The 16140-nt window shown below is 39.4% G+C and overlaps 1 protein-coding gene across 6 annotated transcripts in view; it reads left to right on the top strand.

Annotated features, from left to right (window-relative positions):
• Window positions 1–16140, top strand: part of LOC122788802 (SPARC-related modular calcium-binding protein 1-like) — a 1601573-nt gene that overhangs the window by 1499263 nt on the left and 86170 nt on the right. For all 6 annotated transcript variants that reach the window (XM_044055793.1, XM_044055707.1, XM_044056069.1 and 3 more), the window contains one exon: window positions 3756–3997. In XM_044055793.1, the coding sequence (XP_043911728.1) occupies window positions 3756–3996 (241 nt within the window). In that variant the 3' untranslated portion in view covers window position 3997. The remainder of the gene's footprint in view (window positions 1–3755; window positions 3998–16140) is intronic.

Raw genomic sequence — 16140 nt, 5'->3', positions numbered from 1 at the left:
CTGTACATTGTGGAATTACAACAAGTAGAGTTTAGGCAGAATTGGAAACATTTGATGCTGGTGTCTGAACCTATATCACAGGACATAGCCTATAAGAATCTCAGAGTGAGTTGTCCAGCGTTCCAGTTCCAGAAGATGTTCCAGTGAATATCCCTGTTCTTGTGATAAATCCTGAAGTTCCTGATACAATTTGTTCACTGAACACTGGCCCTGTTGCTAAATCCAGTCCTGATTACTATGTCACCAGATCCTGGTCACATCTCCAGACCATATTATAGATACACAGCAAATTGGATATGAACATTATGTTTGTTTCTATATTAATGCATGTCTAGCTCCAGTGTCATTTTCATGTGAGGGCAATCTTTTTAAGAGGGAGAATGCAGATCAATGTGTGTGTGTATGTCTTTAAGAAGCTATACAAGGGTTTGCACAAGTGTATAAATACTGAGCATGTGTGCCTGACTCCCATTTTGTAGTAAGCTGTTGAGATGTAAGCATGTCTGTCTGTAAGGTCTGTCTGTTAATTAGTTTGTTTATATTTTATGATGCTGCTATCCATCCTGATGTGTTTTTATGTAATAAAGCATCTAAACAAACTACCCCACCTGTTCGTCATCTGTACTAAGAGGAGTGAGTGATAGGGCTTCAGGATGTGCCTTACACAGACCGACTAAAGTTCCTGTCACTATAATCCATATCATACAGGCTTCTTAGAGGAGACTTTGCCTGGCCTACAGAGCAATCCAAGACCCAAACCTAATGAACTTGCTGCATATCCATAAATCAAAAGAGACTAAGGCTACTCATTTCAGGGATGTAAATATGGCCTGTGACTTAAACAGGACATGCTGTAGGGACAGATTTTTCTCCCAGTGACTGCTGTGTCTTTGGAACAGGCTGCCAATTCATGTGAAACAGAGCACCTTTATGACATTGTTCATAGGTTCATAGGTAGGTACTAGGCTATTGGCCCTAGGGCCAATATAAGCCTAGCCAAAAAAGGTACCCTGGCTTTCGCCACCCAAGAAAATTATTTTCCTCTGCCCCTGTCAAGCAGAGCCACAGAGGTGATCCCCTGGGGAAATTTCCTATTTCCCATCCAATCATCAAGATTTTTCTTGAAGAGTGCTAATGAGGAGCTTTGTTTGATATAGATAGGTAGTTTGTTCCAGAGTATGGGAAGTCTCTAGGACAGGAATCTATCTCTCCAGCATGTTCTGTGTATTGTGGTGACAAGGTTTAGGTCCCTAGAGCGTGTAGCTCAGAGGGATTGGGATTTCTTTAAGTGGAGCATGTCCAACAGCTCTGGGTTTGACATAGCTTTGTATGTTAGGCAGAGATCACCTCTGAGTAGGTGATATGCGACGGAGTAAAGCTGGAGTTTTTTAAGAAGGTCTGCATAGGGCATCTGTTTGAGGCTGGTAATCCTCTTTGTGAGGTATTTCCGTGGCCTTTCCAGCTGTTGTAGATGTCTTGTGAGGTACATGCCAAAAGGGGAGTTGTACTCTATAATGAGTCCAATGAGTGATGAGTAGAGGGGAACCTCTTTCTTCCTGGATGAGAAACCTTTTGTGATGAGGTGTGCCATGTAGAAGGATTTCCTGACTACTGTGGTGATGTGATTATCAAAGGAGAGACTACTGTCCACCTGTGTCCCAAGGTCTCTTATCACACTTTCAGTGCTAAGTAGACCACCACCTATGTGGTAACTCATGGTTGCAGAGTTTTTACCAAAGGGGGTGACAATGCACCTTTTGGCATTGAGCTTGAGGCCATGGCTTTGACACCAGGCATCTGTCTCAGTGAGTCCCTTTTATAGGATGTCCACATCATTAGGAGTTTCGATTATGGCTCCTAGTTTGCAGTCATCTGCGAACTTCGTTAGCCAAAGACCTTCTGTGCTAGCTTGTACTTCAGAAAAGTAGATACTAAATAGGAGAGGACCCAGGACTGAACTCTGTGGTACTCTACTTGTCACTGGTCTGAAGTCGGATTTGGAGTCTGCTACTTTCACAGTGTGGGTTCTGTCAGTGAGCCAGTTGGCAACCCATCTTGTGACACAGGGATTTATACTTAGTTTAATGAGTTTATCTATAATTCCAGAGTGGGGGGATGGTGTCAAAAGCCTTGGTGAGATCTCGATAGGTTGTGTGAACCACCTTACCCTCATCTACGGCTTTGGTGACTGCTTCAAAGAAGTGTATTCAGGTTTAGGAGACACGATCTGCCTTTTACAAATCCGAACTAGGTGGGGCCCAGAGTTTGGAGCTTACTAATGTCTTTGTTTATAAGTTCCATGATGATACATTCCATGGCCTTGCAGACCAGGCTCGTTAGGCTAATGGGGTGGTAGTTTCTGTGGTCCATGGTGGCTCCCCCTTTGTGGAGTGGGATAACTGTTGCTGTGCACCATTCAGTGGGCACAAAGCCTGAGGTGAGGCTATGATTGTTTAAGAGGAACCTGGACGAATGGATGGGGCACTGTAAATTCTTAACAGGGATAGCACCCATAACCCTCCTGAATATGGGCAGTCTTTATTAAATGCAATCTTGGGTAATGACTAACATTTCTAAAGTATTACATTGGAATGAAATGACTAGGCTTCAAATGACCTCTGAGTTGATTACCTAGTAATCTCCTGTGATCCTATGATAAGAAATTCACACTGTCTGTACCTACTATCTAGTGAAACCACAGTCAAGGGAATGGGTTTAGCAGAATCAGTGGGAAAAGAGGGCCCTGCTGACCTTGACTCTAGTTTAGCACTATGGAGAGAAATTAGAGGTGCAAAATACGTGGGAGGCCTCAGCCACTGCTGAAATTAAAAAAAGAGAGTTTTGCCTCTGAAACATTGAATCTGAGGCTTTAAGAACTTTTGCAAGTTGGTGATAGGAGCAGGATTTTCAGCCACACTTTCTGTTTTTGAGATGAAAGTATTTGAGAGTTGCAGTAAAATGCTAGTATAAAATGGTAAAAAGGATTCCATATTATCTGGACAAGAAGATTAACATAGATTTTAGCTGCATCAAAACCTGCTGCTATTCAGTTGCTCAGTTTTATTAAGGAAAGTCACAAACACAAAATGAGAAACATTGGGGTGGAAAAATGGGAAATATTTTCTTAAGACTGAACAGACCAAGGCTCTCAGGTCACTCGTGAAAAGTGTTGCTGTTTAGTGAGAGTTGTGTGAGAGTTAAACAAGCAAACAAACAAGCCAACAGTGAAGATGCAGCAGCATTCAGTTAACTGAATCGTTGCAGTCAGCAATATAGAAATGTGTTGCTAATAATTTAGTTCTTGACTTAAAAGTCAGTTTATTTTTGTAAGATGCACCCAGTTTAGGTCATGTTTTATAGAACATTTTACCATTTTCCCCAGTGTATAGTATAATACTGACTACTCTCAATCGTTCATTGAAAGGTCAATAACCAGAATGATAGAGTTTATATGCTATGTTGCTCAGATAGCCAACGTTATGAAATACACACGGATTACACAGAAACTTCAGAATAACTACTCTTTGTTCAGAGAAATGGACAGAGTAATTTGCCAAGTCAGTTTAGTCAGAGACAGTTTTCAATTGTCTGAACAATGAGCTATTAGATGTGAATTCAGGTCTGTTATTTTGCAAGATGCAGCTTTGTATAAGGAAATTTGAGAGCTGTCATAGCTCATCTCAAATCTGAAAAAAAAAAACAGTTATCTTTTTGTATTTTTTATCACATTCTTTTTTTACTGTACCTAATTTCAGATTACATGAAGGTTCCCAGAGTCCTACATTAGAAGAGAAAGCTGTTCGGTGGCACTTTGTTCGCCTTGACAAGGACTTCAATAATAACATCAATGAAAAGGAAATTCGCCCTTTAAAGACTTTCATGAAAAAGCATGCCATGCCAAAGCGGTGCATAAGGAAGTTCATGGAGTACTGCGACCTGAACAGTGACAATGTCATTTCACTTCAGGAAATGAAAGGATGCTTGGGACTCAGCTAAAGTAAGTTAGTAACTTCCACGTTAATTGTAAATGCCACCACTGTAAACTGCTGCAAATGTGTACAAACTGAATAGCTCAATCCACAACTAACGATGTAAACCATATAGCTAAGCTGTTAATTAATCAGCAAAGATGTAAGGAAACTCTTCCTGTAATGATTAAGGTATTACAAATGAATTCAAAACTATGTGAATATCTACTCTGTCTTCAAAGTTATACGCAGCCAACAAGCTGATTTACCCCAACTCTCTGGTTTCAGTTACAGTTTTTTTTAACATTAAAGTGTTTATTTAAATAATACAGCTGAAAAAATTAGACTTAGAAATACAGAAAGCATTTTAAAAAATGTACTGTTAATCATGATTCCTAGTCTGCCACAGAAACGTTTGTGGTTACTGCACACTTGTGAAAACTGATTTTAACACTGCATGACTGACAGTCACGCTGAAGTAGAAACATACCATTTTTCCTGGCATATCCTAGTTGTCATTGTCAACATCTCGGTTCAGCCTGAATTTATTTTTACTTTGTATTTAACAAGTGAAACAGGAAGTGACCTCTAATAAGCCAGCAGAATTTGAGCCTGGTTTTTATTGTACCTCAATATAGATCAGAGTTTAGAAGAGTGTTTCAATGATTATTTGAGTCCTGATTCTTAGAAGTCTCATTTCATCAAAAGTACCTAACTTTCCCAATAATGTTTCCGTATTGGAGTTGGGTATATTAAATAAAGGCATTGGACAAAGTCTCATACACAGAGAGTGTAGAGGGTTGTGCCCTTAGAACTAGAGTTTGTGATTTTGTCAATTTTCAGCCGGGCCTTTTGATGGAATGGGCCCTCAGATGATCATCACTCAAATAATGATGTCATATATGTGACATGCCTGGAGTTCAGGCCATTGGTTATGGGACACAGGAATTCTGTACAAGCTGCAAATTATTATATAGTGCTTACTCATGCAATGTAACTAACAGATTTAAATAATGATTCCCTGTTGAAAGTCATTCCTTTAATTTTTACAGCTATGAAAACTAAGTGAAAATCACAAAGAATAATACTAAATCTTGAAACTCAATGATATGCCATTAAAGATTTTTTTCCAGGGAGACTTTGCCCCTGTCATCCCCTAACCCTAATTCTGAGGTCATTGTACCTTCAAGTAAGGGGAATACACTCCCAAATTGAAACATTACGCCTAGTATATACTATCCTTTTTGCTCAGCAAGTCTCACAATGTTAAGGATCACATTTTATGGTTCTCACAATTTCAGCATGAGCCACTAAAAAAACGTGGTCACATCACTTATTTAGTTATTTATTTATAAGGTTAGTCCCACTAGGCTAGTGACCTCTTTTCATGGGGGACCTGCAGTGTTATTTATACTACAAGGGGAAATTTGACCAGGGCATTGTGAAACTCCCCCAATTCTTTTCCATAAGTCCTGTGGTATCTTTTACATCCAGCTGAGTTACCACCAATTAAAGCAGATGGGTCCTTGGTTTAGCATCTCATTAAAGACAGCTAACTCATGAGTTACACCAGGCACCCCCCTCCCTCGATAAGAGAGCCAAGCAAAGACTTTTTATTTCTTTCTTTACTTCCCCAGTTTGCTGTTTCATTGCCAGGATTAATAGTCAAGACTAGGTCATCTGTGTCACTGTCAGGTCTTCATTTGTCCACACCATGGAGCAGATGGGAAGTGATCACAGATATGTGACAGCATCACTGTTGATGAAGTGCTGCTAGCAGCTGATGCTGACACCAGTCAAAGTCTCATTCACTACTATTCACTATCAGTTTGGTGGCAATTAGTATAAACTATGTACATCCATTATGTTGGGCAGATGAATGGCTGCATGAATCAATGGAAAATTTCAATCCGATCTTGAAGTCACCCATTAATACAGGTTCACCTCTATAAGTGACAGCTGACCATGAGTGAATATTCTCAACAGTATTATTTTTGGAGACAGGTGGGATGTTGACACAGTAGACAACTAGATGTTTAACCAGGATCATGCTTACTGATATAAAAATAGTATCTCTGTTGGTGGTGAATGGGATTAATTCATACATTTATTCCACAGACTATTGGCAATGATGTGTACCAGCCTGATGCTCTTTGTGTTTACCTAGTGGGAGCCAAGGAGTCCTGCAGGAGTAAGTTAGGCATATTATTTACCAGGCTTGTGTGAACATAAAGATCTGCATAAAAACTTCTGTTGCTTCTCAAGGGAATGTTGATGTATTATGATCATATAATATTTACAGAATTTCCATTCTGTGTTATAGACAATTAATACTGTTAAGAATGCAGGAAAGAATACACAAGCATCTAGATCCAACATGTGCTCTAGTTAATTACTGAAGTAGGTGTTTTTAGAAAGAAAATGGAGCCTGATCTGGTGTAGTTATCCTAACCTAGAGAAGCATCAATGCTATTGCATGTGTCAGCTATAAAACATGCTATGTTTTCATGGATTACAGTAAATGTTGGCTGTATAAGTGACCAGATTACTAATAGAAACTAATGTCATGCAAGAATTAGAATTTGTTTGGCTATCTAGAAATGGGACATGGCAGAAAGGCATTTCTAAGAAGAACTGGCTTTGGAAGGCAGGGAGGTTGGGATAGGCAGAACCATACATGCTTCTACACCTTGATAAAGGGACTGATTTAACCCTAGGAAGCCAGTTGCCCTCTGTATGTTTTTAGGAAACTTGAGGCTTAAATGAAATGTTCTATTTAGTTGAGTAATTTAACTTCTCTAAAGTCCAAATGCACCTAACTGCACTAGATGTTTTGTGTATAGACTGATGGTGTCAACTGCCAGGTGGGAGTGCTTGTAACTGCACAAAATAGATTTACAGGAAACCATCAAATGCATTCTTATACAGTGTCTTTTTACAGATTCCTTGCCTTTCATTCTTAGATGGGTGAACTTTTGGTTAGGACAATATAACCAGTTTGGTAGGTGGTACACCCGCTAACAGATCTTATGGGACTTCCTCAGAGGTGCAGAGTGTAGTTCCTTACAGATATGGTTTCTCCATCACCTTAGGATTCTAGATGAATGAATGTGGGACTGACTGACCAGTAACTTAGTACAGGGCTTGTATGACAATCTCAGTCATATCTTCCAGTCCTAGATGAGTGATCTAAGTGTGAGCAATTTGATTGCTAGAGTAACCACTAGTAGATCATATGGGATTTATGATCATGTCTGTGCATGTAGCAGCTTTTTAAGTGTCAATATAATTTTCTCCAAGATGAGTGATCTTCTCATAAAACATAATGACTAATTTGGTTGCAGGAACACCAAGTACTAGAGTCTTTTGTGTCTGCATAATTACTTTACTGCTGTCTAACATGTGGATAAATTGATCTTATGGTTGTGAGTAGGTAGAGGTGCATGATGGGAGGAAACTAAGAGGTAGATTTGCGTTTTGTAACATCAGCCCTGCTAGTTAGCTGTCAACAATGGATGACTTGTTCTACCATTTAATATACTAATATATTTCAAAAACAAAGTTTAACTAAGAGAGGGCAACAAAATAATCCCATTCTGTGAAATGCCTGTACACGTTTTAGGTCAGAGGCTGGTCTCCTGAATGGGCCACTTAAATGTGTGTATTTGCTTAATGCATTAAAATGACATTTACATTTGATATTAAGAGAGTGTATTAGTTCCTAACTAAATTTAAACAAAGCACTGTTAATAAAACACAAAGTTATAAATCTGATACTACATAAAAAATACACAGAAAAAATACCAAAACGCCATTGGAGAAAATAAGTCATTTCCACATACTAAATGGCATAATGCCTCAGCAAGTGAGGTTTCTGCCTCATTGCTTCATGAGCTTGAGATCACTAAACCACTATTACAAACACCCATTGCTGCCTACATGGAATTTGTATATACTCTCTATGATCATGTTCAGATATTTGTATATTTATAGGGTCTATAATGAAATAGTGAATGCTCAAAAGAGGGGATATTAGAACATCGATTCTGGATTACCGAAAACTCGGGAGTTCGAACTGTATCGGCTGTCATAATGTGAGATGGTAAAACAGTGGGGATTGGGGAATTTGTCCTTTCCCTATTGTAGTCTGACCCTGGAGTTGATATATATATAATTAGCAGGGAGCTCAGCTTGCCTCCCTGCAAAAAAGACGATTTTGTGTGTTTGGCTTAATGTTTGAAATTCTAGGTTTCTCGTTATTCAGGCTCAATGTTCTCACATTCGCTCTTTTGAGTATTTGCTCTTTCCTCAGACACACAGATGAATTCAAATTCACATGATTGCTTTTTTAAATTTTTATCTGCATTTTTACTTTTTGTTCCAATCATGCTCTACTAGTCTTTATAGAGATGATTAAGTAGTGTTCTCGACCCAATAATCAACAAAAGATTAAGGTCAACAGACATTAATACTATGAGCAATAAAAACAAAATTCCTCTACTCCATAGCTGGATTGGAATGTGCCTTACTCATATTCTGGCTACATCAGAAACCTAGCTTCATCTCATACACTCAACTCAAAAGTCACACTGCCAGGCTGTTGTTTTCTAAGACTAAACAGAATGCATATATGTGTCAGCGATGTGACCATATTCCACAATTCTACCCTTAACACTTTCTTGACTAAGAGATATATCCTTTACAGTATACATAGCATACCACTGTGGTCACATTTAAGGTTAACCAGGTTAAAACCCTTGTGATTACATGCACCTGTATAAGTCTATACTCCCAAACCTCAGCTACATAGGAGCTCTGCATTGATTAGCTATAAATAGTGTCAGGTCTCGTAAACCTTGATGACTTGAACAACGCTTCTGTTTATTTTGGACAGCTGCAGTCACCCTTCTGTTCAACTATTTAGCCTGCCTCATTCAGATTATCAGTATAACACACTAAAAAGATATATTTTTGGCCATGAAAGTATCTTTCATTGAATATTCTCCTCAATATTAGTTAACTATGTTACAATTATAGTTAATTAATTAATTAATTAATTAATTAATTAATTAATTAAAATAAATATAAATTAGTTAATTAATTAATTGCAGTTAGTTAAGGCTAGAGTGATTACCAAATCTATTAGTGATGACAAACCTGTTTTGCTATGTAGTGCTATAGTAAGGTATCAAAACATTTTTGTTACTCAAGCAACATGAGTACATTTGATCTGAATTCTTTTATTCATGTTCTCAAAGGTATCATTTGGTCTGCACTACTTAGGCTGCATGTATATGAAGCTGTTCCATGTTTTTGACCAAACTGAAACATACAGCATTAAAGTCATATTCAAAGTTAACCACCTTGGATCTCGTAACAACTCCAAGTAATGTTAAAAACCAGGGATCACCTCTGTCAATGTGTAACAAATCCAACTCTTACAAGGATCTTATATCACACCATGAAGCCATAAGTAAAACAAAACTCCCCTGACTTGGCCAAGGCATTTGGCACAATAGCCCACTCAGGCTTTGTTGACAAACTCAAGAGGTTAGGTACAAACCCGTATGTCACCCGGTGGATAGCCAGCTGGCTCACAGACAAGAGCCAGGAAGTTAGGAATTGGGGAGTACACCTCTACAAAAGGGCCAGCCACAAGTGGAGTCCCTCATGGATCAGTCCTTGGACCTCTCCTTTTTGCCATTTACCTCTCAGAAGTCAAGGCCAATGTCAGTGGTCTCTGGCTGACTAAATATGCAGATGATTGCAAATTAGGAGCTGTCATTGAATCTTGCACTGACACAAATGTTCTCCAGGTGGGGCTGACACAGGCAAACAACTGGTGTCAGAGCCATGGACTAAAACTAAATGCCAAGAATGCATAATAGTATCCTTTGGAAAGTTATCCACACCTGGTAAATATCATATTGACAACACACCCCTTAGAGTTGACCCAGTGGTCATGGACTTAGGGACACATATAGATAGTAATCTAGCCTCTGATCATCACGTGTCTACAGTGGTGAGGAAATCATTCTATGTTGGGCAACTTATAAACAAAGGTATAGCATCTAAGTTGAATGAAGTCATTGTTCCACTGTATTCAGCATTCATCAGACCTATCATTGAGTACAATGCCCCATTTGTACCTAACCAGGCAAATCCAATAATTGGAATGTCCACAGAGGTTCCTCACTAAAAGAATATAGGGCATAAGTAATATATCCTATGCAGACCACCTCAAGGCCCTATCCCTGTATTCTGTCTCCTACATGCATTTGAGGGGAGATCTATGCCTGGCATACAGGGCATTGTCAGACCCCACTCTGATGGACCTCCTACATATCCACAAAACAAACAGCACCAGAATTACCTGTTCTAAAGACTTAAACCTTGCCTGTGATATAAATAGGACCTACTGAAGAGATAGGTGTGTATCCCAGAGACTACCCCATCTATGGAACAGGCTCCCCATCCATGTGAAGCAGAGTTCCTCCCTAACCCAATACAAGCACAACTTGGATAATTGAATGGGAGACCAGAAATTCATCCCTGGTTTGGCACCTATGTCTCTAATGGATACAGGTAACCTATAAATAGTTCATCTCCCAGGCCCATGTTTACTGTTATCAAGGGTATCAGAATTTGTCAGAGATTTGGGATGCATGGCTAGGCTTAAAAAGGCCCTTGTGGTCATTAGCCTATAAACAGCTATGAACCTATGAAAACTCGCAAAACACAAGAGCAACAGCAATACTTCATATCTCAACAAATCCAGCAGATGTGTAACTGTAAACATGTTCTGAAGCTGTATTTCCTATGTCCTTAATCGAGGCCATTCCACTGTTTCACCACTAATACAGTGCTGGTCAGGCTGCTACATTCATGAGCATATTCCATTACTTATAATTAGAATTCTTCTACCTACACCTTACAATTGCAACTCCACCACTCAGTCTTTAGCCTTTACATATAGTTTTCACTCGTCAATTTTAGACAAACTGAATTCCAGCTCATCTTCCCTGTAGAATCTACACTTGGATATTCGTAAAGTGTAGCAAGTGATTGCCTCACTGGTTGTTGATGCATTGCTGAACTGCAGGAAAGCTGAAGATGTGTGCAATCAAGTACGATGAAAGAGATCAGCTGAGTTACAGACCTTCACCGGGTTGTACACACAGTGATGGTGCTGTTCAATTTATTCTATTTTGGCTATGAAATATAGATGACATTACCACTGAATAAATACAAAGGAAGAGTATAGAAAAGGTAAGTAATGCTTCCTGTGCACTCATAGGAGATGGAAAAGTCTGTAACTATTAAACTTCATTATGTAGGGAGGTATTGTTATTATTATTATTATTATTATTATTATTATTATTATTATTATTATTATTATTATTATTATTATTATCAGTGCAGAGTAGGAAAAGAGATCCACTACTTCCTCAGAATATTTGTTATAAATGTGACAAAAGCACTTTCTTTAATAAACTGTTTTTTATGGGTGGCAGTCTGTAGTGGATCTGATTTCCTACTCTGTGCTGATTTTGCTTGGTTTAGTTTGTGCTTGGTTTCTGGTTTGTCATTATTGTCATTTAGTTAAGATACATAAAACAATGCGATATATGTGTAAAAATGGTACATTCAAACCTGTTTAGCCAAAAACAGAGGTGAATAATGAACAAATTCAAAACATATATGATGCAAGCAATCCAGCAACACTCAAATAATGCCACAGTTGCAGAACAATTGTTGATAAGGTCATTTCTCAACTCTCATTTTGAAAATGAATGTTATAGGGGGTCTGTCTTAAGATAAGTGAGGAGATTACTATAAGGTTTGTCATCAGAAATAAGATAAGTTATATCATTAAGGTGATGTTTGGATTGTGGAATAGATATTAAATGCTAAAATGACAATGCTGTGAGTTAAAGATAAGGCTGCTCTTAAGAAGATGGCAAAAAGTTGATCCTTTATACTTTCTTAAGGCACTGTGAAATGATTAAAAAAATACTGCTTAAGATATTGCCAGTTGAGTCATTCTACCTTATTAAAGAAGGGGCGACCTGTAGATGCCCATTAAAAAATGAGTCTGACACTTCCTGGCAGCATATCAAGCTGACGTGGAGCTCAGACTTCTTCCGGCTTTTTCCCGGTTAGAGGTTGCCACAGCAGATCACTGTCCGCTCATGATTGGCAGTGGAGTTTTACAGTGTCGAGCTGCCAGCCCAGTGCCCAACCTTCCACAGAAGGCACATATATTCATGCACTCAAACCTAGGGCCAATTTAGTGTGTCCAATCCACCTACAGCATGTCTTTGGGATGTGGGAGGAAACTGGAGCACCCAGAGGAAACCCACATGACCATAGGGAGGACATGCAGACTCTGCACAGAAGGCACCCTAGCTGAGGATCGAACCAGAGAACCTCTTGCTGTGAGGTGGCGACGCTAACCACTGCACCACTGTGGCCACCTGACTTGGACCTCAGACTGAAAGTAATAAAACAGTCACCATTATTTTACGCTCACTAAGCAGCTCTTTTGCTGTTTAGTGAGCATAAAATAAAAGAAAGAAAGAAAGAAAGAAAGAAAGAAAATTTTAATAAAGTGTGTGTTTATGTCTGTGTGTGAGTGTATGTGTGTCTGACAATGAGACCAAGATCAGAGCCATAATTTTGCACTTGTTAAGCAGCATTGTAAGTAAATGAAACATAAAACAGTGTGTGTGTGTGTGTGTGTGTGTGTGTGTGTGTGTGTGTGTGTGTGTGTGTGTGTGTGTGTGTGTGTGTGTGTGTGTGTGTGTGTGTGTGTGTGTGTGTGTGTGTGTGTGTGTGTGAGAGAGAGAGAGAGAGAGACTGTGAAGAGTGACAGCAATCAAGCACAGGCAGCAGCAGCAGCTGAGGTTTGCATATCTCTCAAACTCTTAGCTCAAGATGTTGTCATAAAGCCTAAAGTAAAGGGGAGACAGGTTCAAAATAGGGACAGATTTCAAATACTGCTCTTATAAAATGGAAACATTTCTGTAATGATAGGGTTTGTGTGCATGCATTTTCTGAAGCACAGATGTGCGTGAGAGAGACAGTGAGATCAAGTGACCACTGGCAGCAGCAGTAAAGAGGTTTGCATACCTCTTGACCTCTTAGTTCAAAAAATCAAGATAAAGCTTAAAATAAATGGGAACAAAGCCTCAAAATAGGGACGCATTTTAAATATTGCTCTTATAAGATTAAAATGTTGCGTAAATAACAGAATTTGTATTAGGGTGAATTTTCTGAAGGAAATAAAGTCTGAAACTCAGATGTATGTCATTATTCATTGACTTCAATCATCAACGCAGTTTAGGAGTAAGGGACCAAAATATGAAGTAAATATATGGATATTTTTAACATGCTATATTTTGGATGTAAAATGCTTCTTCCAATTCCAATTATACACAATACAGCAAGTATGAAGCATTAGGTGGCAGGACTATTTTACATCAAAAATATAGTAAGAAAAAAAGTAAGTAAAATCCAAAAATTTTACAGACAGCCCATTCTCTATGCACAATAATGCCCTCCATGGTGTGTGTACATTGGGCTTCATAACACCCCTGAGTGGGCATTATTTACACAGTACCACACACCCTGTTGGGCATTATTGCTTGCTTAACAGAGACATCATGGTGTGTAATATACCCCTTTGCTGGAAACAAGGCCTTCTGTTTTTCCTACATAAAGATATAAATTTCATTTTCTTGAACAACCATCCAATTGTCTTACCTCTTTCAATTTCAAAAAATGTAAAAAAAAATGCATCTGCAGGCAACTTATGAAGTCTCTCCAAAAACAAACAAAAAAAACTTGCTATGACACACTGAATATGACTATGAATGTAATCATGTGACTGACACAACCTTTCTTGGCCTGGTTGAATATGTATGTGGTGAACACCACACATTTTGTAGGTACAGTGATCTTGGACCTATTGAATACTTTCAACACTAATGTTCTTTGTGTTTCACTGTTGCAGTCATTACATTTGGGTAATCTGCTGGCAGGTTGCCCTCAGTCGGCCTGAATAACAAAGTCTTGGGTCCTGCGTCGGTTGCTGTCCCTTCTTCCATTACGTCAGGTCATCAGGGGTATAAAGCATGAAGCCGATGCCATTACATCAGTCTTTCTTGCTGTGCGGTGCCCGAAGCAGAAGCAGTTTGCAAGTGCCGGTTGGCCAACTCCTGAAATTTTCATTTTCGAGTTTCAGAGCTGAAGTCTTCAACTTAAAGCTAAGTACCCCGTTGGGGAAACTTTTTCTTGCTCCTTACCAACGTCAGTAAAAGTTAATAATTGCATTACTTATGGAAAGCAAATACCTCATAAAGATTTTCATTTGTACTATATTCCTTGCCTAGGCCCTGACCACAACATACCTTGCTCTCGGTTTTGTGCTTTATTTAATCAGCGCACTGTCGTCGGTACATTTTTGCCTCTAAATATTTCGGTTCTCGGTTTAATTATCTAGAAATGATGTGAGTTAACCATCCGACTACCAGAATTCGGAAAAAATGCAAAGAAAAAGACAGAGACAGACCGTCGAGGTCCAAAACTGCCAACGACGCTTCTCCTAAGCCAGTTGTCAGTTCGCTGGTACTCAGTGAGGCGCTTTCACAGTCCCTGATACCCGCTACTTCTGACTCGCAGGCCTCTACTGAGACCCATTCGGAGTCTGGTATGTCGTGAGTTGCTTCACCTATGGAACCCGCGGATGTCTCTACCTTGGATGGGTCCAGAGTCGCTATGCAGGCATCGGCTTCTGAGGGTGTATTCAGGCCTACAGACTCGCATATTAAACTGACTCCACCTTCTACACTAAGGCCTAAATCTCGATCTATGTCTAAAAAATCGACACCCAGGCCACATGTTCAGGCCCCTATGCCTAAAAAACAAATTATCAAAATGGCTGAAGATCTTATTACTCTAATCAGGGGTAGTCAACCCCCCCCCCTTCTAAGAGGCCTAGGGCTGAGCTTGACTATAAATCTTCTGATCAGGACTCTTTCTTCTGATTCTTCTAATGACCTGGCTTTGTCCATACCTACTTATGAGGATTCTGATACAGAGGATTCCATTCCCCCTGCCCCCCCCCCCCCGAGGACTTTTCTTTTGGGGAAACTTTACATACCTTAAGGGAGCATTTCCACTGGGAAAGTCAGGAATTTTCTGATTCAAAAAAGAGGCTTAAGGATTTCCTTCTTTTACCTCGACATAGGTCTTTGGCTATACCTCCTGTACTAGACATTGTTGATGATGTGTTTTCAGAATCCAGTATGGCCCCTGATTCCCTGCCACCGGCTCCTAGTAAACCTGACAGATACTACAGGGTTCCTGAGTCCCACAAGTTCCTTTTCAAAAATCCTGTTGCGGATCCAGAAACCATTTCTCAGGGACCCAAGGGCATTAAGGCTTCTACTGCTAAAAATCCTACCCCTTCTGATAGAGAATCCAGAGCGCTGGATAGATGGGGTAAAAAGTTTATACTTCTGCAACCTTGGCAATCAGGGCTTTAAACTGCCAATTTCATATGTTAAAATATCAACAGCATGTTATTGGACTGCTTAAACAGAAAATGATGTTGATTTCTGACTGTGTGGAAAATAAAGATTTACAGGATTTATTGCATTTGCTGAACAAGTTGGAAAACATACTTTGCAATGTGGTTTTGATTCTTTAGAGGCCTCTTGCAGGGCTACTATTACTGGATCTGTGCTTAGAAGGCATGTTTGGCTTAAGGAGCAATCTCTGCCTGATCATGTTAAAGGAAAATTGTTGGATGCTCCTTTAAATCAGGACCGCCTGTCTGGCAATAAGTCCGAAGAAGTTCTAAAAAAGATGGAAGATAAAGCTAAATCTATGCAAACTGTAAAAGATTTCTTACAAGTGTGACCTCCAAGATTTAGTAGGCATTGGCCTACTAAGAAATGGTCCTTTCCAGCTCCTTCCAGATCCTCTCAAGCCAAACCCAGACACACCAAAAGCACCAGGTTTCAGTCCCAGGGGACTCTCAGAAATAAGCAATGGGGGGCTTCCACTTCAAAATCTGGAAATAACAAGTCACCCCCTACGGTAAACAGTCTCAATGACTTTCCTTTAAAATTGCCAAGCACTTACCTTTCAGCCACCCCTTTAGGGG

Source organism: Protopterus annectens, chromosome 1.part0, assembly GCF_019279795.1.
Source record: "Protopterus annectens isolate FY-2018-M chromosome 1.part0, PAN1.0, whole genome shotgun sequence".
Lineage (NCBI taxonomy): Eukaryota > Metazoa > Chordata > Ceratodontiformes > Protopteridae > Protopterus > Protopterus annectens.
This window is presented reverse-complemented; position numbering and strand designations above follow the sequence as displayed.